The sequence below is a fragment of the Chelonoidis abingdonii genome, chromosome 5 (genome assembly GCF_003597395.2).
Source record: "Chelonoidis abingdonii isolate Lonesome George chromosome 5, CheloAbing_2.0, whole genome shotgun sequence".
Classification (NCBI taxonomy): domain Eukaryota; kingdom Metazoa; phylum Chordata; order Testudines; family Testudinidae; genus Chelonoidis; species Chelonoidis abingdonii.
In genome coordinates, this window is record NC_133773.1 from 147,669,376 (window position 1) to 147,692,165 (window position 22,790).

The following is a 22,790-nucleotide window of genomic DNA, read 5'->3' on the forward strand; positions in this document are numbered from 1 at the left end:
ATTTGCAGCTGCAGGAAGAGGGTATGGCCCACTCACTCCACCCAGAGGATGGAACTAAATCTCCAAGAACACACATCTATGCTCCTGTGCCTCAGTGGACCCTGCATCAGCCCTCTCTCCCCTGCTCAGGTGCCAGGCAAAGAACAGAGTTTTAAGAGGGTGGAACCTGTCCACTCCCACCACTCCACACCGGGAGCACGAGGGAGGCACCAGGGAGTGCGCTCCTTCGGGCACTGCTTGTCCTCTGCCCACCTGGAGATTCTCTGAAGGGCATGCCATACAGCGATCTTTCTCCAGCTGCTGGGCGTCACCCCCAAATGAGCCTGTCCAGCACCCCCCGGTACCTCTGACCATCTAACAATGCCAAGTGAGAGGCATGAGCCCAAGCACGGCCGGGGCACATGGGCACTAGAGGACTGAGAACAGGGATAGACACACTTGAAAGCACTGGTGGCTGTAGGCCACAGTTATACAGGGCCTGCACTTCTCTAGGGAGCTCCCCGAGCTCAGCTGTGGGGCACACCTGAGGCCCAGACAGCTTTGGGACCGGAACACTGGGCCCCACTGGTTAAAGCTTGGCCTGGAAGAGGAGCCGCTCTCCCCTCCTTTCCCCCTGCCTCCCCAGAGAGGGCCACAGGCTTCCCCCGCCGGAGATCTCAAGCCCTGGGACCTGGCCATAATAGAGTCAGATTTATTTTTTGTGGCTGAGAAGAAACCCCCTTCGCCCAGTTTAACAACAGCCCAAGTGGAGGCAGCCGGCCCAGGCTGATGCGGAGTCCTGTCCCCCATTGGCAGCCCAGTTTCAGCTCTCCAACTCCATGTGGATCGCCGGAGGCAGCTCGGGTGTGATGTGGGGAAACACAGGCACTTATTGCCCCACCGTGGGCAGCTCAGCACTGCCTGCCTGGGCTGGCACACGCCACGAAGGCCCCGCTGCATCTCAAGCGTACTGGTTCAGAGGCTTTGGGATCCCACTGCAGTGCTGTGAATCATGCAAAACGGCCATGCTGAGGTCACGCTCCCAATGGCCCGAGCCCTGCGCACGCTACAGGCAGGAGGGTGAGTTGCGCCTCAGTGGCTCCCATCACCCCGCGGCATCCCATATTTCTCCGTGTATCTCCTGTGGGGCAGGAAGAGTCCATTAGTCAGGCAGCAGAGGAGTGCGGGAGGGAGTGGATCGTCCCCAGGATGGCAGCTGGAGCAGCCTCCTATTCACATCAGGAACTGGATGCCAGGACTCCTGGGTTCTATTCAGATGGCATCAGACTGAGGGGAGCTGCCTCCACAGCAACAGCCCAGAGGACCTGGGATCAGAAACCACCAGACTGGGCCTGGGGGAATAACCCAGTCCCAGCACCATGTAATGGAGGGAGGGGGCGGTGCCTCCATGGGGAAGGGTGACCCTCCACGCTCACACCCCCTACGCTCTGCTCTGGGCCCCCTGAAGGTTGGAAGGGACCAGTGGCTTATTGGCTCTGACCTTCTGTAGAGTACAGGCCCCCCATTACCCCACCCTCAGCCCCATTACTTGCATCTGACTAAAGCACAGGGACCAGGCACTTACCCTACAGCACCGTGGTTCCTCAAGATGTGGCCACAACCCTCCTGCCACCCCCTCGCAATCCAAAGCCCAGATGGCTGAGGACTGCGAGAGCAGCAACAGGTCACGAGGAACCACTCCCTGGGGGGTAAGTAACAGCTCTCTGCTTTTTGGCTCCGTGTCAGCATGGATCCCTCTTCGGGTGGCTGGCAAGCAGCACCCTCTCTGCACGATGAGGGTGAGCCAATCGAACAGACGTCAGCTCTGCTTTCCTGAACTTGGCATGTGGCCAGCTGCCTTAGCAAGAGCACAACATTTAACCCAGCTGCCTTGCAGAGTGCAGCAGTCTGGAAGCAGGCAGGTGCTGCTGCTCGTTCCCTAGTGGAGTGTGCCTGGCCATCTGGAGGGAAAGCCTCCCTAGGCGGCTGAAAGCAGGTGGCTCTGCATGGTGTGTTCCACTTGGAGATGCTCTGTGATACGGCCACAAAGAGGAACCCTGAAAGGCCTGGACTGTTGGGTAACAGCACAGCTTTTGCAATGTGCAAAGCATGCAGACGACGGGTAGGTAACGGACTGGGTCAGGCGGAATTCTGAGACCACCATAGGGTGGAACCTGGGCACAGTTTCAGCACCACCATGTCCCTATGGAAGAACTCGGAAGGACTCAGCGCTTGCTGACCTTCCAAGCTGAGGCGATAGCCAGACTATCCTGGTAGTCAGGTGGCGGACAGTTAATTCCTAGGCAAAATGTTACAGGTTATTGTGAGGTCTTAGGAGCTTTGACATTTTTTTTTTTTAAACAACTGAGCTTATAATTAAGGTAAATTTTTAGGCCCCATTATCACAATCGGTCCCACGTGAGTCAGGTCTCTAACTGGAAGACAAGCATGAAGGAGGCACCTGGAGGAATTCTGATGCCGTAGGGTGGGAGAAGTCAGAATACAACTGTACCATGGTGTGACGTGCAGATATTGCAGCAAGGTGAGAGGTAAAGCAGAATATAGCACAAGATCTTTGGCACAAGATCTTTGGCACAAGAGCTTCTGCTGATTCAACATAACAGGGAGTTGCCCATTTGGAGAATTTCTTCCATTTCGAGGAATAAGCTTTCCTGGTGCAAGATTTCTTGTTTTGCATAAAAATATCCTGGCAGCAACTGCACCCTGCAAGTTCAGTAGGGCTCGGCCAGCCAGCATCCAGGCCCTCTCAGTGCATCTCCGATCTTGGTTCCGAGCTATTATACTGACACAAGCCAGGAGGAACATTGGGGAAGGGGAGGATGCCGCCCCAGGACATTTGTAACAGGTCAGAACCAAAACTCTCTTGGCCAGTGTGACGTTATGAGTGTGATATAATATCTCACTGAAAGAAGACAGGGCCAGAATTGTTAGAGATCTCAAGGGTAGACGTTTGCTCAGGTCTTGTGATGTAAGGAAACAAGTCTTGTCTATTGCTATAGTTTTAATTCAAAGATCAAAAAAAGAATATTAACATTTATGATATTTAAGTGAAATAGTAGTATTGTCTATGTGTCTCTTTGAAGGTTGTGAACTGTTTAATGGATAAATTGCCCTGTGCTAATTGCCAGGATGTTTGGAAGGAGAATTAAGCCTATTGTTTTCTCAGGCTGAAAGGCTGCTGGAAATGTATAAGAACCCTGGGACACGATCCTTCTTCATCTCAGATCTGCTTTGGGTTTCAAGAGAGGGAAACCTTAAGCCACAAGGATTGAGATCCCCAGCCCCCTGAATATGGAAATTGGACTATAGCCTATGGACTGTTTCTAAAAGGACTTTTGGCAACTACAAGCTCACCTCTGCTATGCATCTGAACCTCAAGAATTTAATATACATACAGACTTGAATTTATCTTTTAACCAACATTCTCTCTCTCTTCTTTTTAAATAAATTATAGCTTGTGACTATAGTGTATTTTGGGTAAGATTAATTTATAATTGGACCTGGGTGTGTGGCTGATCCTTTGGGATTGGAAGAACATTTTCTTTTATCTGATAAGATTTTCAGAAATCATCATCATATCTGACAGGTGTGTCTGGATGGAGGCCTGAGGCTGGGCACTTTTAAGGGAATTGTGTTGTTTGGACTTCTGAGTAACCAGTGAGGTACTATAGAAGCTATTTTGTGCTGGGTTGGTAAATCTAAGTATTGGAATAACCACCAGCTTCTGGGGTTTGTTTGCCCCATTTGATTTGCAGTTCACCCTGATTGAGTGACCTCAGCGGGCTCCCACGGACAGCACCGTCACAGCCAGTAAGGGGCTAATGGGATGATTATAGCCATGTCCTGTCTATCTTGTGTCAGAGGAGAAAGGCATCCAGCAGGGAACCTGGGCTCAGGCCTCCCCGGAGCAGAAGTTCAGACCCTTCGTGTTGTGCTCTGTGGCCAAGAAGTGTATGGTGGGAGTCTAGGATGGACTTCTGCAGGGACCGCTCGTGGCTGGCCCCCTGGTCTGCTCAGGAAGTCAGCCAGGCTGTTGCTGACCCCTGGAAGGAGGACAGCCAGTGGGGTCGGCCATGTGGATGGTACTATTCCAGGTCAGTGCTGATCCCTGGAAGGGGGACAGCCAGTGGGGTTGGCCATGTTGATGGTACTATTCCTAGAGCTTGATGGCTTCCGGGACGATCGAGCGCTGCCTAGATGTGCTGTCAGGATTTGCACGGTGGAGTTTGGCAGAACGGGCAGGAACGCTACATAGGCCCTTGGCTCCAGGGCAGTCATGGGTAGGTTCAGGTCATTGTGAGACCACGTGCCTTGCATCTGCGTGTCCCTGACGCATCCATGATAAGAGTTGTCAGGGAGTGGCCAGAGAATGCCAGCCCTCTTCTCACGCTCCCCAGGTGAGCTCTCCCAGGATCTGAGGGACTGTGACCAACTCGTTCATGATGTCTGGATGGGGACTACATGGACCTCAGCCACTGCTGTGATGGCCATTGGTGGAGTCTGGCAAGTGGCATCACGTATGTGCATGTCAGCATGTGGCCTGAGAGTCTCAGACACATATGCACTGTCAGTCTTGCCCATAGATCATTTACCTCTGACTGAAGAAACTGGAATCCAACCTCCAGCAGGTAGGCGTGGGCTGATCTGGAATCAGTCGGAGGTCCTGTGAACTCTATTGTCTGCAACAGTGTGAGATATTTCTTTAATTCGCAAGGAGTCCTAGGTGCGAGAACAGGGAAAGGTCATATTGTAAGGCTGTTCCTGTCTCCTGCTGGGATCTGTCTGTGATCAGCCAGTTGTCCAGGCCTGGACAGAAATGGATTCCCTGTCTCCTTACATATGCTGTGTTTACAGCAAGACCTTTGGTGCACACTCAGCACCGGAGAGTCTGAAGGGCAGAACCTTGCACTGATAATGATCAGGCCCCACTGTGAATCTGAGGTTCTTCCTGTGGGCTGGGTACACACCCTGCAAATCAAGCACTATGAACCAATCTTGAGCTTGGGGAGAGGTGATGATGGAGGCAGGTGTTACCCATCCTGACCCCAAGACAGTGAATGTGTTCGGTCAGCGTCCTCGGGTCTAGGATTGGAAGACGACCTCCCTTCTCCTTTGGAGTGAGGAAATACCAGGAGTAGAAGCATTTTCCCCCAATCTCTGTTGGGATCTTTGCCATGGCTTCGAGGTGTAGCAACAAGGCTTCTTCCGCTTGTAGCAGGCTCTCATGGAAGAACAATGGGTGGCCCCACGCAAAGATTTGTAACATCCATTTATCTGATGTGATGGCAGACGATGCCAGGTGGAATGAGGCTAGGTGGCTTCTGAAGGTTGTTTTCTCTAGACTGGGTCCAGCGCATCTCTCGACTGTCTTGTTGATCCATTGACATGTGACGGAGCAGGTGTGCTGCCGAGGAAAAAGAAAGTTGGTGCCCATGTTGTATCTTGGGAGCTTCTTGGCACGACACTCCGAGTGTATGGGGTGGCAGGACGGTGAGTGCTGCTGAGGCTGGGGATGCAATGGCCTGTTGAATGGAGGGGTGCAAGCCCCCAGAGAGTGCAAGGTGGCTTTTGAGTCCTTCAGTGAGTGCAGAGGGCTGGCCTCCGTCTTGCTCAGCAGCCTGGAGCCTTCACAGGGTACATCCTCATTCACAGCCTGGAGCCACGGTGCACTGTCTGTGGTCACTGTGGTGCCCAACGATCTGGCCATGGTCAGAAGCATTGCCACTAGCTGCTTTACATCCTTGAGTTCTGCTCTGCTGTCCCATGTCAGGAAGTTGTACTTGGCCAGCCAGGCCTGACAGTTAGCCATGCACAGCTGCAGTGAAGCTGGAGTATGAATTCTTCCCAAGCAGCTCGAGACATCTGGGGTCCTTGTGCTTTAGCTCAACCTCAACATCTCTTGCCTAGCAAATATGACAAAGGAGGCTGGGTCAGCTGAGTGTACAAGAACTCAAATCCCACAGAAGCTGGTACCTGGGACTGCGTGTCAACTCACTTCACCATTAGCTTCCCTATGGCCACAGCCCATTAGCTGGGTCCAGCAGTTCCCCGTGTTGGCTGGGAGGGTGATCCTGTTGGACCAGAAGCCAAGAGGGGGTCAAACAGCTTGTGAGAGTTCTCCAAGATGCCGAGGGTCTCAGCAACACTCAAGCTCCCGGAACAATTTAAAGTCATCCAGTGCTGAAAACACTGGCGATAACGGGAGAGATCTTCAGTATCACGTTGCTCTGCCCCAGAGCTGGCTGTTCCTCGTATTCACGTGTCAATGGCCTGCTTAGGGTGTGGGGGGCTGCAGGGAGGAGAGATCTTCCTTTTCCTCGATGGTGGAGACTGGCTTCTCCATGCTGGCCATGGTGGGCTGCAGCATACCACAGGGCCAAACCAACATGTCGCAGGAGTACAATCGACTCTCTGGGTGGCTCAGGTGCTTCTCCAGAGCCAGGCTCTATGCTGGCAGGGCTCCATCTCCCCAGCCCTTGATCTCGCATGGGGCTTGGAGGCTTTGCAGTCTGTTCTTCATTTCTGCCTCGCTGCTCAGAGCAGCCCCTCTTGGTCCCTGACTTTGACCCCAGAGGTGCTGGTGCCAGCTCCAACATGGATGCTGAGGCTGGCTTCAATGTCAGTGTTTTGATGAATCCTTCCTCAGTGCTGGGTTCTCAGTGCTCACCTGCAACACTGCCTGAGCCTGCCCAAGATGGTGCTGCTGCTGAAGCTTGTTTCCAGGGGCTCTGACAAGACCTTCATGGACTGTTCCAGAAGGTGGAGTTTCAACCTTGCATCTCACACCTCCCAGTCTGGCAGAGAAGACCAAGCACAGTGAATATGCAGTTCCCCCAGATAAGAGAGACAACCACAGCATCCATGCTTCAGGGGAATGAGCCCAGTACAGGATGGACCGGGCTGGAAGCCCACAGGGCAGAGTCCACTATAAGGAGCCTGTATGGGCAGGTCTGACCACTGGAAATCAGTCCGATGGTGGGATCAGTTCATGGCTGACAAACAGTCCACAGAAGCGATTCTGAGGACTTTGGAAATTTTGACAAAGTTTAGCCTGAGCTGAGAACTCCTGGCTGCATTTCAGGGCCATGGGCGGTCACAGCTGCCCCACCTTTCATGTATCGTATAGGAGAGCGAGGCAGCAGAGGGCTCATGCCAGTAGGGGCAGACGCCGCTATTCCGAAAAGCCTCCAGTCTGGTGTGCATGAGGAGCATGCTCACCCACTGCGGGATCTATGCTGACACACACTGAAGAACTAGCATGGGCTAAAATGTATGTTCCAGAAAGGCAGACCCAGACGTCCCCCAAGGTTTGGCTCCCACAGGAGTCCTCTTCAGAAACTAGGGCTCTTTGGCCTGCCTATGTGGAATCCTCAGTCAGGGACACCTCCCCACTTCCCCTAGGAGCCTGGCTTTGTAAGCCCAGTACTCCCAGGGCACAGAAGGCAGAGGTTCATATCAGCCCAGGTCACACTGCACTCTTGCTCTGCAAGCAAAACAACGTGGTCGTTAGGTCTCGGTGCTCTGACGAGAGTGCTGGGATACATGCTCTAGAAGAACTGGAGAAGCCCTGTTCTATCAATGAGTCAAATTCTCCACAGGGAAAGCCTCTCCCCTCAGCTCTATCTGCACCTGCTTTCCCTCATCCCTGAGAGATGGAGAATCCACCACTGCCTCTGGGAGTCTGTTCCAACGGTTAATCACCCTCTTGGGCCTTAGTTCCAATTGGAATAGGTCTGGCTTTGACCTCCAGTGTGGGTCTTGTTCTGCCTCTCTCTGCTAGATTAAAGAGCCTTTAGTCCCCAGGATTTTCTCTCAGTGAAATCAAGTCACCTCTCAGTCTCCTTTTCACTCAGCTAAACAGAATGAGCTTGTAAGTCTCCAGCTGCCAGGTATTTTCTCCACCCGCCAACCGTTTCCCTGGCTCCTTTCTTTATCCTCTCCAGTTTTCCAACACTCTTGTTTAAAATGCTGCTCCAGAGTTGGGGTGGCATTTCAGCACCGGCTGCACCAGTGCCGCGTAGACAGGAGAATCCTCACTCTACTCCTATGCATATTCATGGCTCCTCAGGTTTGCCCTCCCCAAGACCTCATCAGCCCATTTTGCCACACGCCAGATGCTAATTTTCTAACGAGAATGTGGTGCAGGCACATCACAGGTGCACAGTTACCTTTATCAACCACACTCACAATACCAAAGGATTAAATCCGGCTTGACAAGCCCCATTTGCCATAAAGTCACATGAACTGGCATTAATTATATGCCTACCCTTTAATTTACTGACTGAATACAGCAGGGAGCGGACAGCCCTATGTCCAACCCAGGGAGACGGCCCTATGGGTGCTGACAAACTGGTGACAGCTGCCCCAGAACCACGGAGAGGGTCACACGCTGGAAAAAGAGCCAAATCCAGCCACGTTTTCCTGCCTGCTTTGTGCACAGCTCGGTGCCCCTAGCCACCACCCTGTGCTGGGAGGCAGGATTCTGCTGGGCATCAGCACCCTTGCCTGGAGCTGGGCGGAGCAGATACCAGCCCAGGAATGCCAACCACCCTTGCCGTGACCATGGTAGAGGCAGGGGTCCTGAGATGCAGAAGGGACTCACCTCCTGGCGTAGGCATACAGCACATGTTTCCGCTCCTGCAGGGACAAATGCCTCTCCACAGGGGACTTCGCAAAGAGCTTCACAGAGGGCTGGGGGAAGAGAGCATTCAGGGAGCAGCCACACTGCATGGCCAGGCAAGCTGCCAAGTAGCCCAGCTCCCACCTCCTGCACCCACCTTAGCGTGACCTCAGCGCTCACGCCTCTCATGGAGAGCGTCAGCACTAGAGGCTTCAGAAGTCTCCAGTCCCATTAGCATAACAGGCCAGAGCTTGGATGGCCACAGCTGAACCAACCATGGTGCCCAGCTCCCCGCACTGCCAGGCCATGAGTTGGGTCTAGCGAGGGAGAGGTAGCCCATCATCCCTGTTCCTGGCCCTGACCTGTCTCCTTCCTTGGCAGTCCCAGCTCTCTCAAACCCACTACCAGCTCTTGGGGGCAGGCCCCAGCGCAGCCCTGAGAGTGCCTGTGGGCCAGCGGGTTCAGCCTCCCCAGGTCCCCCTCTCGATGTCCCACCAGCAGGCACCTTGGAGGAGGATGAAGCTGCAGGGCACTGAGAGCTAGAGGCCGCTGGAGTCTGGGACGTTGACGGAGCAAGCAGGCCAGGCTCCGGATCCTTGTCCTCAGGGAGGAGGGGCACCTGGCCCTCCAGGAGGTTGGCGATGGTAGTGTCCACGCAGTTGGTCTGGGCTGTGGGGACACAGGGGCTTGGTTAGAAGGGGAGCTGCTGCTGAAGCTAAGGGACCTGTGCAGGGGTTCTCCATGTCCCAACAAACCCCATAGCATAGCAGTCCCCAGGCCTCCACGCCGGGTGTTGTGGAGCTCTGTGACAGAAGGAGATGAAGGACAGCAGCCAGCCTCTGCCCCATAGGGTCTGCACGAAGGTCCCAGGTATGCGCTTACCCAGGTCTCTCCTGATGGTTCCCAGAGTTACATGTGGGAGCACTTCCTTGACCCGCTGGGCCATCTCCATGATCCGCACGTCCTCAGGAGCAAGAGGTGCGACACCAGCCACGCTAGGCGATGCCCTTGGCCTGGCAACCAAGGACTGGCTTGAGGCTGCAGGAGTAAGAACAGAGGGCATGAACGGGCAGCCCAGAGGAGAGTGCAGGGCCCCAAGCTACGCTGGCCAGGGGAGCGATCACCCGCTGGCATCTCTAGCTTCTACAGGTTCTATAAGGGGACCCCCCACCTCACCAGGTCTGCCCTTATCCCAGTCTGGAGCAGGCAGGCTGGGGTAACGCCCTTTCCCAGGAGTGCCTCCTGCTTCCCCAGGGAGGAGGCTGGCACTGGAAGAGCATGTCCCTTTCCCTCTCCCAAGTGTGAAGCTTTGACAGCAGACCAGGGCAGACAGCAAGGCAGAAAGCAGGCAGTGGGTGGGGCTCTGACAGAGCCCAGGCACGTGCTCTGGAGCAGGGAAGGCAGACACACACCTGAGGCAAAGAGGTGAGGTGGGGTGTGTCTCAGCCTCTTCATATGCTCGGCTTTATCCGCAGCAGTGAGTCGCGTAGAAACCACACCCAGTTCCATGGCCAAGAGCTACAGAAAACACACAGGAGAGAGTCAGCAGAGTCATGCCCAGGGCAACAAGATCCAGGGATCGGTGCGCACGTGAGGCAGCACCACAAATGCACGGGCGCACCCAGGTGTAAGGTCTGAGGCCTTTTTCTGCTGCCACATTAGGACAGGAGCAAAGAAGCAGAAAGTCACATGCTCCCATTCCATCTAAATTACATTAAAACAATGAATTTTGGGGCAGTTAAGAAGGCGGCGTTCCTGTCCTAACAGCACCATCACCACCAGATAAAGAAACAGATCTTAAGATATTTAAAGAAAATGTTGTTTGATGCATTCTGCCTGGCAAGGAATCACGTAACAGCTGAGTGATCGTGAAATCCCTACTTTATTGTTATGCCTCTATGATCCCCACTTCTCTACTGTTTATCTCTAGTGTCTATCTGGTTCTTTGTTTCTATCTGTCTCGTGATTAATTTTGCAAGATTTAAATCAACTAAGGTGGTGGTGTATGATTTGTTAAACAATTGTTTCGCAATATGTTAGGACTGGTCAAAGAATTATTTTGTAGTACTTTAGTTTAAAATGATTAGTTAACGCAGAGGTGGGCAACCTACGGCCCGCAGGCCACATCTGGCCCAGCCTCTGAGCTCCTGGCTGGGACACTAGCCCCCGGCCCCTCCCCTGCTGTTCCCCCTGCCCCGCAGCCTCAGCTTACTGCGCCGCCCAGGCAGCGCAACTGCAGAGCTGCAGCCTGACCCGGTGCTCTGTGCTGCGCAGTGGCATGGCTGGCTCCCGCCACAGCCACCAGTGCTCCAGGCACCGCGGTTACGGAGCAGGGGGGGTTGAATAGAGATCAGTGGAGTTTGGGATGGTGGTCAGGGGGTGAGGGTGTGGACAGGGGTTGGGGCAGTCAGAGGGCAGGGAACGGGTGTTGTGTTGTGGATGGTGCAGGGTCCTGGCGTGGCAGTCAGGGGGAGGGGGTGGGCACCGGGGCAATCAGGAGACCAGGAGTTCCCAGGGGTCAAGCGAGAAGGAGGGTGGTGAATGGCTAGGGGTCCCTGGGGGGCGGCGGGGGGGATCAAGACGAGAGGAGGGTTGGGGGGGGTTTTTTCCGGGGGTGCAGTCACCAGGGCAGGGGGGGGTTTGGATGGGGCATCAGGGGGCAATAAGCAGGGGGGGATAGGGGCAGGGGCCAGGCCACACCTGGCTGTTTGGGGAGGCACAGCCTCCCCTAACTGGCCCTCCATACAATTTCAGAAACCTGATGTGGCCCTCAGGCCAAAAAATTTGCCTGCCCCTGGGTTAAGGTGTAGCTAACCAGGACTCAAGCTTAACTAAATGGGGTCCAAACAGAAATTCTTTAGAACCTAATTCAGATACAACCCAAGATCAGAGCTGCCAGACCTCAACATCCTGACAACTATCTTGTGCAGAAGCTGGAGTCCCTGGACCAGTGGCTCTCAACCTTTCCACACTACTGTACCCCTTTCAGGAGTTGGATTTGTCTTCTGTACCTCCAAGGTTCACCTCACTTAAAAACTACTTGCCTACAAAATCAGACATTAAAATAAGAAAGTGTCACAGCCCACTGACAGGTTTCAGAGTGGCAGCCATGTTAGTCTGTATCAGCAAAAAGAAGGAGGCATACTTGTGGCACCTTAGAGACTAACACATTTATTTGGGCATAAGCCTTCATGGGCTAAAACCCAGTATGCCTCGTTCTTTTCACAGCACACTATTACTGAAAAATTGCTGACATTTTTTCTGTATGAAATTTTAGTTTGTATTACCTTCGCCAGTGCTTTTATGGAAGCTTGTTGTAAAACTAGGCAAATGTTTAGATGAGTTGATGTACCCCTAGAAGACCTGTGTACCCCCAAGGGAACAAGTACCCCTGGTTGAGAACCACTGCCCTGGACAACTTGATCCTGACTGGCCACGAGGAAAAATGTGCATGCCTTATTGGGAGCGGTGAGCATTGTATGCTTAGCACGTGTATTCTCTTTTGGTAACTGTTAATAAACAGAGTTTAAGGATATTACTATATTACTGTGTAAGGAGCTTTTTGCTGGTAAAAGGCCCTGCAAACCTGCAGAAGAGTACGCCCTGAGACCTAGGAACTGGGAAAGGGTGTGGGTGCCTACATTAACTAGGCTATGCCTTGAGCCCACAGAAGGATAAAGGTAGGGTGTCCTAGAGTGCGCGAGTAACAGGGAGATTGCCAGTATTTGTGGCACTTTGTTGGCTATTCGTGCCAGACAGCACCACTCTGCATTTGACAGATTATTAGAAATCCTTGCTACCTGCCTACCAGTGTCACGGGCCAGCTTTCTCCGCTGTGGTAAATTCCATTTCTGTACCTTCATTCCCATGAGCCAGCCTGCCCATGTCCAGTGAAGTTAGCTCCCCCTTGAGCTGTGGAGGGGCAAATAAATAGCAGGCCAGGAAGGATATGGCAAATTCGGGACTAACAAATACGGGCCCAGGGATACCTCCTCCATCCAGACACACCCTGGAGATGTTCTCTGTCCTCAACTGATCCAGTCCCAAGCCTCCTCTAGGATGCCCTGCAACTGCAGCAGCCCCAGCTCTCCCTCCCCCAGGCCCCTCCTACCTCCTGAACTCGGAGCGCAAACTCCTCATTCGGCTCATCAGCTTGTCTGAAGACAGGCGGCATCCACCTGATGGTAGACAACAGCACTGGGCTGACTGCTCCTGGAGTGGTTGAGAGCCTGGGCCCCATGACCCTTCCCTGAGTCCACCGTGAAACCGAGCTGCCCAGGCCCAGCAACAGGGCCAAGCCCCAGGGGTAGCAACGCAAATGAGCAGTGTGGCAGAGGAGGAAGGTGGATTGGGAAGGGGGAGTTGCCAGGGGAGGAATTGAGCCCATTTGATTTAGACTCATTAACTGCCAGGAAAAGCAGTGTCAGCGGCCTGTTAATGTGGTTCCCAGACCCAAACTGGGAGGAGCCTCTGCCCCAGTGAGGGCAGTGAGAACACAGAGGCACCAGGGTCAGACCCAAGGTGTGGGCAGGAAAACTGCAATGTGCAACACAGCCTGGGGGAAAAGGACACAGCCTGCCCCAGGCTCTCTGCTGGGAGAGACTCCACGTGGACCCTTTCCCTGGCCCAGCGAAGGGAAGGAGAGCTCCCCCACAGATCCAGCTCTCCCTCTCTTTGAGGGATTCTCTTTAGCCTGCACTGCCACAGTGAGGAAGAGGAGACAGAGAGAAAGGGCCCAGCAGGTGGCCCTGTTCAGGGAGCAGGGGAGATTTTGCTCACTGATACCCCAAACTGAGCTGTATGCTGTAAGATGGACATGCTGAGCCGCTGTGCCAGCAGAGCGGGGATGGAGAGCTACGCCCTGGGATCCACAGGGAGAGGGGCCCAGCCTGAATTGCTCAAATGAGCGAAGAAGGGGGTGTCAGAAGAAGCCTCCCAGCAGGGAGAGGTATCGACTTGAGGGAAAGGCTGGAAGCACAGAGGAGGCAGGAGCTGACAAGGGAAAGACAGCAGAGAAATGTGGGGAAAAGGACCCGGGGAGACCAAGGCACCCCTCACCAGTATTGGATCCCCCTCCCCCTAACAGGAGATGGACCCCTCTCAGGAACCAGGGGCCCAGAAAGAGGCTCCTCCCACACCAGGAACCTGGAAAGGAGAAAAGCAGCGACTCAGCACCCAGCTGGACAGCCTGGGACCCGGACCCAGGGCCAGGAGTGGGACACACCAAGGTCTCTCAGCAGGACTGAGTAAGATAAACACAGCAGGGCCCTGCCCCACCCCCTTCCTCAAAGGAGAGCTAGAGATAGTACCTTACTTGATAAACTGTGAAGGGAATAAAGAAGGTCCAGAGCAGCTCTGTGATCCAGGAGGAGTCGGCCACACTCTGGGGAAGAGAACACAGTGAGACTCCGGCTGGGGACAAAGCCACACAGCCAGCACACGGACATGCCCAAAGGAAGGGACAGAGCACAGCAAAGACCTGCCCTGAGGCAAATCCAGGCAGGCTGCTTTCTCACCATGCAGAACTAAGAAGGACTGAGATGATTGGGGATGTGGATTATGACAAGGAGGCATGCATAGGACTAGCCCCAACCAATTACATAGCTCCAGGGCTTGCCCCACTCCTACCATCAGAGCAGACAGGTGTGTCCCCCTCCCCACTTGTAACTGACAGAACCTGCTCGCGGATGAAAGACTGGTAATGGCTTCAGGCCTATGGACCATGAACAATTTTCTGGACTCACAGGAAGGCCTACTCTCTTGGCCAGAATCATAGTAAGGAAGCATGTTGGACTCAGTGACCTTGCTCGGATCTGTTTCGGGCACTAGGATGCCTATTACACAGACAATTCATAGCTAAAGAACACCTGGACCAGACAAAACTTGAAGATTTTCCAGACCCGTCAAGACCTTGTGAGAGAAATAGGTTGTATGGGAATTCAGACTTTAAACTTATTTTTATTTCTTAAATGGATTTCACTGAGAGATTTTAAAGTTACTTCTCCATCAAGATGAAACTTTCAAAGTGTTTGATTTATGATGTAATTCCTACATATCTACATTATTAAATTGTTGATTGAGAGAGTAATAACAAAATTTGACCAAAAGATGCCCAACTTATTTTTAATGTTGCTAATGGATGAATGCTGAGTGGCTGGCTGTTACCAGGACTCTTCAGAGACTTTTATAGGATTTTTTGGTCAAATTTTCCATACACTGGTGACAATGTCACCTCAAGATTTTTTCGCTCCGGTAAGACCATGTCATCTTCCTCACCAAGTGGTCCCATGCTGTTTTTTTGATATTTTGGAGAGTGAGATTTACAGTCTCTGTGGTACACAAATCACCAAATATTGTGACTTAAGTCATAACAATCAAGAGGCCACATTAGCCAAAGAAAGCCTCTCCCCACACTCAAAGGAGACCCCACTCGCACAAAGTGATGTGCCAGCAGCATCTGTCTGGCTCAGGGACTGCTGCTCCATTACCTTGAGAATTTCCTTTTTCTCTTTGGTTTGTATTAAATGGGAGGTGTCCCAACCTTTACATTCCCCAATTTTAAGCTGTCAAAGGGTGTCTGAGAAATGGTCTTCAGTTTTAAAGTCTCAGACACCCATCAAAGTGTGTCCTACATTCTGTGTTTAGAAGCTCTAAAAAAAAATTACTGCTAGGTGTGACTTTTGGCACATAAGACTGGCCAAACTTCTGCTCGTTACAGAGTTTTGCTGGAATTTGTTATAAACTCTCTGTTGGAGAGTGGGGTAGGAGGAGTTTAGGACCACAACACAAGAACTGAAAGCCAAGGAAGTAGCTTTGTAACTGGCTCTGAAACTGTGGTTTAAACATTCGATAATTTGGTTTCAGTATTAAAACATTTAACACTCCCAAATTGTACATTTGATTAACTGGTAAAATTCCTTAGTTGGGGTTTATGAACAAATGGACAGCTTCCTCCTCAGGCTTTATAAAGGCGGATTATTTGTTGTATTAATCTGGCGATGTAATTGCAATCCTGTATTGAAAGTACCTAATTGATTTGATAGTTATATTGTTGTTTAATTTGTAGTTCAGTTTAGCAGTATTAATAGAAGCTTAGCTGATATTTTCTGGATTTTGTTCAATAGTTTTAATAACATTTGTGAAACTGATACAGAGTCACATTTCTTTCAATCAGCACTACAGGTCTAGACCTTTTGAGGACTGCATGGATAACGGCTGGCCAATTTTAGTTCAAAGGAGCTCCCCTCAATTAGCCTTTGGTTCTCACAGCCTGGCACTGTGTGGCTAGAACTCCTGGAACTTTCCTTGGTTATCCTGACAGCCAGTGACAACCCCTGGATGAAAGAGACTTATGTGGAGTGGGAGGCTTTTGTCCATTACTTCTTAGAGTCTGTCCCTTTGCTTTCCTTATTTCCTGCTCTAAGTTGTGGGTCTAATGGGTGTCTGAGCAGCCAAGCTGCTCTGATAACACACTTTCCAGATGCGGTCCCTGCCTGCTTAGTAGGCCTCATCTGACCCTGCTGCTGAGAGAGGGAATCTGCACTTGAGAGACTGACCCAGGCCCCAGCTTTCAGCCTGAGCAAATATTCATGGATAAGGGTGTCTTTGCTTGCCCAAGAGGGGGTTCTAGCTCTGGTTCCATGTGACAGCTGTATAAACACCCATCCACCTCTGCCCATTACAGAGCACCTCCTTCCTTTCCCTCAGCCCATCACTTTATTGCTGCCTCTGTTAAATCAGTTTCCCCTCTCCTCACGCCCCAAGTCACAGCTTTAAGGGAGCTGAAAACGTTATGGTTGCAACCCAGTTAACAGTGTCACTGTCAACATATTAACACTAGCGTCCGAGAGGAGAACTGGGCTGTGCTTCATGTGCAAGCCTAGGCTTCAGCAGCCCTGAACTCAGCCCCGTGTGCCCGGGGGAAGGGTTATGTAGTCCCACAGGGGATAATCGTGCTTCCTGATTTCATGGGGTATTGCGAGAATAAGTGTGTTAAAATTGGCGGGGCGCTGAGATACTAGTGATGGGACCCAGAGAGGAGCCTTGCCTAGCAGGTCGATAGATCACAAACGTACCAATATCGCCACTGGAACTTAAGAGGTGTGTGAAAGGCAGAGCCGATGGCAATGAAATTCCCTGGGAGGAAGCAGAACGCCTGCCTCACATGGCCACCAGGAAGTCTGACACGGAAGGAAAGAACCCCAAAGCACAGGAGCAGGCCACAGGGCACAAAGTAACGGCAATAGTAACTCTCTAGCCACGACCCCCCTAAGCTATACACACCCATTACGGGCTAGGGGCTCTTTTCCCCACACCTCTAGACTCACCACAGCAATTAAGGGCCTCTGAACTTGCAGAGCCACAGGCTGAATCATGTCCAGGATTGAGAATGGCCAGGAGCTGAAAAGGAAACATCTCAGCGATTAACAAGAGCCACAGAGATGGGCTAAGGCAGTTCTGTCCCCAGGAACATCCCCCACCACCACTACCTGAAGCGAAGAAGGCCAACTCGGCCATTAGTGGCTGCCTCCTCTGGGAACAGCAGCAGAGGTGGGTTCCCCCCATGGGACGAATACACCTTCAGGGAATCTATCAGCTCTGCCCGGCTCCCCACCGCCCCCAGCTCCATGAATCCCCGCGACCAGCAGATGAAACCCGGCGTGCCATTCAGCGCAGGCTGCAAGAGAAGAGCAAGGGCAAATTAGTGACCCCCACCCAGTCTCCCTGCTAAGACTCCAGCCTGCTGGTCGATTTGGGTCCTGACTGCCTGAGAGCCCTTCCCTCCCCAGACACTGCAGCAGCATCAGCAGCCGGGTGTCCTCTGAATGGCCCCCAGCTGTGAATGGGAGGAGAAGGGCCTTGGGTACAAGATTTATCATCCCTCCCCACACCAAGTGTGTCACCTTTCAGGACTGTGCAAAGTACAAGTCCTCTCAGGGGAGAGTGCTTATTCGGGCTATCAATTAATTGCAGTTAACGTACGTGATTAACTAAAAAAAATAAATAATTGCAATTAAAAAATTCATCATGTTTAATCACACTATTAAACAATAGAATACCGATTGAAATGTATTAAATATTTTGGATGTTTTTCTACATATTCATATATATTCTATTCTGTGTTGTAATTGAAATCAAAATGTATATTATTTTTTATTACAAATATTAGCAGTGTAAAAATGATAAACAAAAGAAATACAGCGCTACCTCGATATAACGCCACTTGATATAACACATATTTGGTTATAACGCGGTAAAGCAGTGTTCCGGGGGGGGGAGGGTGTGATTGCACGTGCACTCCGGTGGATAAAAGCAAGTTCAATACAACGCGGTGAGATTTTTTGGGTCCCAAGGACAGCGTTATATCGAGGTAGAGGTGTAGTATTTTTCAATTCACCTCATATTGTAGTGCAATCTCTTTGTCATGAAAGTGAAACTTACAAATGTAGATGTCCTTCTTGTTACATAACTGCATTCAAAAACAAACCAGTGTAAAACTTCAGAGCCTACAAGTCCACTCAGTTCCACTTCTTGTTCAGTCAATCGCTAGAACAAACAAGTTTGTTTACATTTACAGGAAATAATGCTGCCTGCTTCTTATTTACAATGTCACCAGAAAGTGAGAACAGGCATTTGCATGGCACTTTTGTAGCTGGCATTGCAAAGTACTTATGTGCCAGATATGTTAAAAATTGGTATGCCCCTTCATGCTTTGGCCACGATTCCAGAGGATAAGCTTCCATGCTGATGACATTTGTTAAAAAATGTGTTAATTAAATTTATGACTGAACTCCTGGGGGAAGAACTGTATGTCCCCTGCTCTATTTTTTACCCACATTTCGACATATATTTCACATTATAGCAGTCTCAGACGATGACCCAGCATGTTGTTCGTTTTAAGAACACTTTCACTGCAGATTTCACAAAACGCAAATGTGAAATTTCTAAAGATAGCTACAACTTAACGTTGCAGTGATGTTCCTGAAAAATACAACTTTAAGTGAAACTATGTTAAGCAAATCCAATTTCCCCATAAAAATTAACGTAAGTGAGGGGGGGTTAGGTTCCAGGGAAATTTTTTTTGCCATTATGTACATTTTAAAAAAGCAATTTAATACAGGTACTGTACTTTAGTTGGGAGGTGCCCCCGGCTCACCCCACACAGGCACAGCCCACTGGCACTGGAGATGAGGCAGGCAAGGAGTCTGAAGGTGCTGTAGGCTGGGAGAAGCATGTTGTGCAGCAGCGGCAGCTTCCCCTACTCTGAAAGCCCCACAGGTGGGGGCTCAACCCTTAGCCCACCCACTCCTCCCTTTCTCCCATCTTTGATCTGCCTCTTCTTCCCCCACACCTCCTCCCCCTTTACTTCCCATGCTGAGTCTTCACTCCTCCCCCCTCCCTTCTAAACGCCACAAGCCAGCTGATTGCCCTGGGCAGGAGGCAGGGGAAGGAGGGGGAGTCTGCACACTGACTCCTCGTTCCTCCTCCCTCCCTTGGGCAATCAGCTGGCTTGCGGCATTTAGAATGGAGGGGGAGCCTGTGCGCTGAGTCCTCGCTCCTCCCTCCTGCCCCCAAAACGCCGCAAGCCAGCTGATTGCCGCGGACAGGAGGCAAGGGAGGGAGGGGGGATGCCTCCTGCCCAGGGTAATCAGCTGGCTTGTGGCATGGGGGTGGGGGGGAAGAAAGAGCCTGCACGCCAAATCCTCACTCCTCCCCCCTCCCTTCTGCCCCCAAAACGTGGCAAGCCAGCTGATTGCCGCGGGCAGGAGGGGGAAGGCACTGATCCGCAGGGTCTGCCGACAAGTGGGACGCTCTGTGGGGAGCGTAGGGAGGCTGCCAGCTGTGGAGAAAGCAGGAAGTCAAACAACGCAAGAGTGAAGTATTGCACAACTTTAAATGAGCATGTTCCCTAACTGATCAGCAACATAACAACAAAACAATGTTAACCAGGATGACTTAAAGTGAGGAGTTACTGTACAGCACTTGACCCAAGGTTTAAGAATCTGAAGTGCCTTCAAAATCTGAGAGGGACGAGATGAGGAGCATGCTTTCAGAAGTCTTAAAAGAGCAACACTCTAATGCGGAAACTACAGGCCCCAAACCACCAGAAAAGAAAATCAACCTTCCGGTGGTGGCATCTGATGCAGATGATAAAAACAAACATGCATTGGTCTGCACTGCTTTGGATTGTTATAGAGCAGAACCAGTCATCAGTATGGACGCATGTCCTCTGGAATGGTGGTTGAAGCATGAAGGGACATATGAATCTTTAGTGCATCTGGCACGTAAATATCTTGCAATGCCAGCTACAACAGTGCCATGTGAATGCCTATTCTCACTTTCAGGTGACACTGTAAACAAGTGGCGGGCAGCATTATCTCCTGCAAATGTAAACAAACTCGTTTGAGCGACTCGCTGAACAAGAAGTAGGACTGAGTGGAGTTGCAGGCTCTAAAATTTTACATTGTTTTATTTCTGAGTGCAGTTTTTTTTGTTTTATATAATTCTACATTTGTAAGTTTAACTTTCACGATAAAGAAATTGCACTACAGTACTTCTATTAGGTGAACTGAAAAAACACTTTTTTTATAGTGCAAATAATTGTAATAAAAAATAAATATAAAGGGAGCACTATACACTTTGTATTCTGTGTTGTAATTTAAATCAATATATTTGAAAATATAGAAAACATCCGAAAATATGTAAATAAAAGGAATTCTACTGTTAACTGTTATTTTTCACGATTAATTTTTATAATTGCTTGACAGTGCTGGTGTTTATTATTTCTATTGTCAGCAGTGTTATTTGGCTAGACCTTCATCACATAGCATCGCTCAGTACTTCCTGGGCAGGTGCAGGCGGCCCTCTGTACTCACAGGAAACAGCCAGCATCCTGGGAAAGCCCCAAACCCAGCTGTGCTTCCGCTCATGTCTATTTAAAGAGCCAGGAAGAGGAGGCAGAGAGGCTACATGCTTGCTTGGGTGGCCCGGTTCTGTGCTCCTCCTTTATTTGAACCAATCACAACGCAACAGCATAACATACAAGCCTAAAGAGAAGCTCAAGGCTTGTTCAATTATCCATTAATAAAGAAAGACCCAGGAGCCAGTCCCCAATCCCTGAACAGGTCACTAAGTGCTTCTCCTAGGGGAAAGGTTGAAGGGCGCACGCAGCCCCAGACCCCTGCATGACTCACGGTATTGCACGAGGTCAGTAGGTTGATGACACTGTGGTCGAAGTGCGTCACGTGGTTGGCAATATAAACCCTGACACTGGCATCCCGGAGATGGGGGTCACTTTGCCGCACAAACAGACCCAGCACCGAACACATCACACGCACGATAAACCTAACAACAGGAACAGAGACCCCCCCCAACCCCATTGTGACCAGAACTGGTTTAGATGACCAGTGAATGAAGACGAGACTAGCAAGGGCTATACAGACACTGCAGGATTAGGACTGAGAGGCACCAGAGGTGTGTCATGTGAGGGGGACAGGATGAATGGGAAGAAGCTCAGGGCTGAGATAGCACGGGCACCAACTATCAGAACTGTGTGGGGAGAGTTCAGCACTGGAATCGTGAGGGAGTGGCTGCGGGTGCATTTGCTGCAGTCTGTCACTTGGGCAAAAGAAACCTGTTGTCAGGCTGCATATATCATGGGGCTCGGTCCCTAGGGTCACCAGCAAAGGAGTCTCCTTGCTCGAGACTGGGGATGAAGGGCCTGGTAAGCACAAAAGGCACCAGGACAGAGCAACCACAATGCCAACCTGCGCACCACATCTAACAGCAAGCCCCAGCGGGCCAGGGAGAGGCAGCTCCAACTCCATGGATAACTGGGGGGCTCCACAGGACCACCTTGCAGACAGGTCAGAGAGGGCTATTTGCTGGATTTTTGGGGTGGGAGACTGACAAGAGACCAAAATCTCCCTGGGCAGTCCCACACCCACCCTAACCTCCGGAGCAGGCTGTCAGGCAGGGCGCAGCTGACCAGGAATACGTGGATGCCAATAAAGAGACGCAGGAGGAGCAGACAGAGCCCCACGGGGGCGTAGAGCAGCAGAGCCAGCAGCAGGAAACCATCGCTGGGAAATCTGACAGAGAAGACGACTCAGGTCAGGGTCCAACACCAGCCCCTGGCAACAACCCCCGCCAGCCAGGCCAGCCCCCCGACTCCTCTGCTGGCCAGGCCAGCCCCCCAAGCAAGATACCCTCTCAATGCCTCTGCTGGCCAGGCCAGCACCCCCCCCCAAGCGAGGCCCCCCCACTCCTCTGCCAGCCAGGTCAGCCCCCTCCCCCGAGCGAGGCCCCCCCACTCCTCTGCCAGCCAGGTCAGCCCCCTCCCCCGAGCGAGACCCCCCCACTCCTCTGCCACCAGGGCTAGCAGGTCAGCCCCCTCCCCGAGGCGAGGGACCCCCCCCACTGCCTCTGCCCCAGCCTCAGCCCTTCCCCCCAGCGAGACCCCCCCACTCCCTCTGCCAGCCCAGGTCAGCCCCCTCCCCCGAGCGAGGACCCCCCACTCCTCTGGCCAAGCCAAGGTCAGCCCCCTCCCCCAGCGAGACCCCCCCCACTCCTCTGCCAGCCCAGTCGCCCCTCCCCCCGCAGCTGAACCCCCCAACTCCTCTGAGCCAGGGTTCAGCCCCTTCCCCGAGCGAACCCCCCCCCACTTCCTCTCGCTCAGGCCCTCCCTCCGACAGCGAGACCCCCCCACTCCTCTGCCAGCCAGGTCAGCCCCCTCCCCGAGCGGACCCCCCCACTCCTCTGCCGCCAGGTCAGCCCCCTCCCAATAGGAGCGAGGCCCCCCCCCCCACTTCCTCTGCCAGCCAGGTCAGCCCCCTCCCCGAGCGAGAACCCCCCCACTCCATCTGCAGCCAGTCAGCCCCCTCCCCCAAGGCGAGACCCCCCCATCCTTCTGCCACAGGTCAGCCCCCTCCCCCAGCGAGACCCCCCCAACCCCCCTCCCTGCGGCCGGGCCAGGCCAGGCAGTCCCCCCCGCCGAGACACCCGCGCCCCTCCTCCGGGCTCTCACCGGTGCGCGTCGAAAGAGCCGCTCAGGAACCCGAGGCCGGAGGCTCCATCCCGGTCACGAGCCGGCCGCTTCACGCGAGGCCCAGGACCCGACCGCATCTTACTTCACGCCAGCCGTCTCCGCGCGGGGGCCGGGAAAGTAACC

At 52.4% G+C, this 22,790-nt stretch overlaps 1 protein-coding gene across 4 annotated transcripts; it reads right to left on the reverse strand.

Moving 5' to 3' along the window:
- Nucleotides 1-675: 675 nt before the first annotated feature.
- Nucleotides 676-22,775, reverse strand: AUP1 (AUP1 lipid droplet regulating VLDL assembly factor). 4 transcript variants are annotated; one of them, XR_004375010.2, is made up of 13 exons: nt 22,647-22,767; nt 21,568-21,711; nt 20,815-20,965; nt 17,110-17,297; nt 16,948-17,020; nt 13,930-14,003; nt 12,732-12,798; nt 10,033-10,138; nt 9,503-9,658; nt 9,126-9,289; nt 8,603-8,691; nt 1,565-2,278; nt 1,079-1,120 (listed from the first exon to the last, which is right to left on the reverse strand). XR_004375010.2 is itself a non-coding variant. In XM_032789994.2 (12 exons), the coding sequence occupies exons 1-12, from the start codon at nt 22,742-22,744 to the stop codon at nt 1,072-1,074; spliced, it is 1,353 nt and encodes a 450-aa protein (XP_032645885.1). In that variant the 5' UTR covers nt 22,745-22,769; the 3' UTR covers nt 676-1,071. The 4 variants fall into 4 exon arrangements, 3 of the variants coding, with proteins under 3 accessions (XP_032645885.1, XP_074922840.1, XP_032645886.1); XM_032789994.2 differs by lacking the exon at nt 1,565-2,278 and having other exon boundaries at nt 676-1,120; nt 21,574-21,711; nt 22,647-22,769; XM_075066739.1 differs by lacking the exons at nt 1,079-1,120; nt 1,565-2,278 and adding an exon at nt 2,304-7,483 and having other exon boundaries at nt 21,574-21,711; nt 22,647-22,775.
- Nucleotides 22,776-22,790: the final 15 nt, after the last annotated feature.

Excerpts from the sequence above, each read along its gene's own strand:
- AUP1 (XM_032789994.2), bottom strand. The coding sequence starts at position 22,744 with ATGCGGTCGGGTCCTGGGCCTCGCGTGAAGCGGCCGGCTCGTGACCGG. Across the intron at positions 21,712-22,646 it reads GGCTCTTTCGACGCGCACCG|ATTTCCCAGCGATGGTTTCC; the intron begins GTGAGAGCCCGG and ends CTTCTCTGTCAG. Across the intron at positions 20,966-21,573 it reads CCTGACAGCCTGCTCCGGAG|GTTTATCGTGCGTGTGATGT; the intron begins GTTAGGGTGGGT and ends TCCTGTTGTTAG.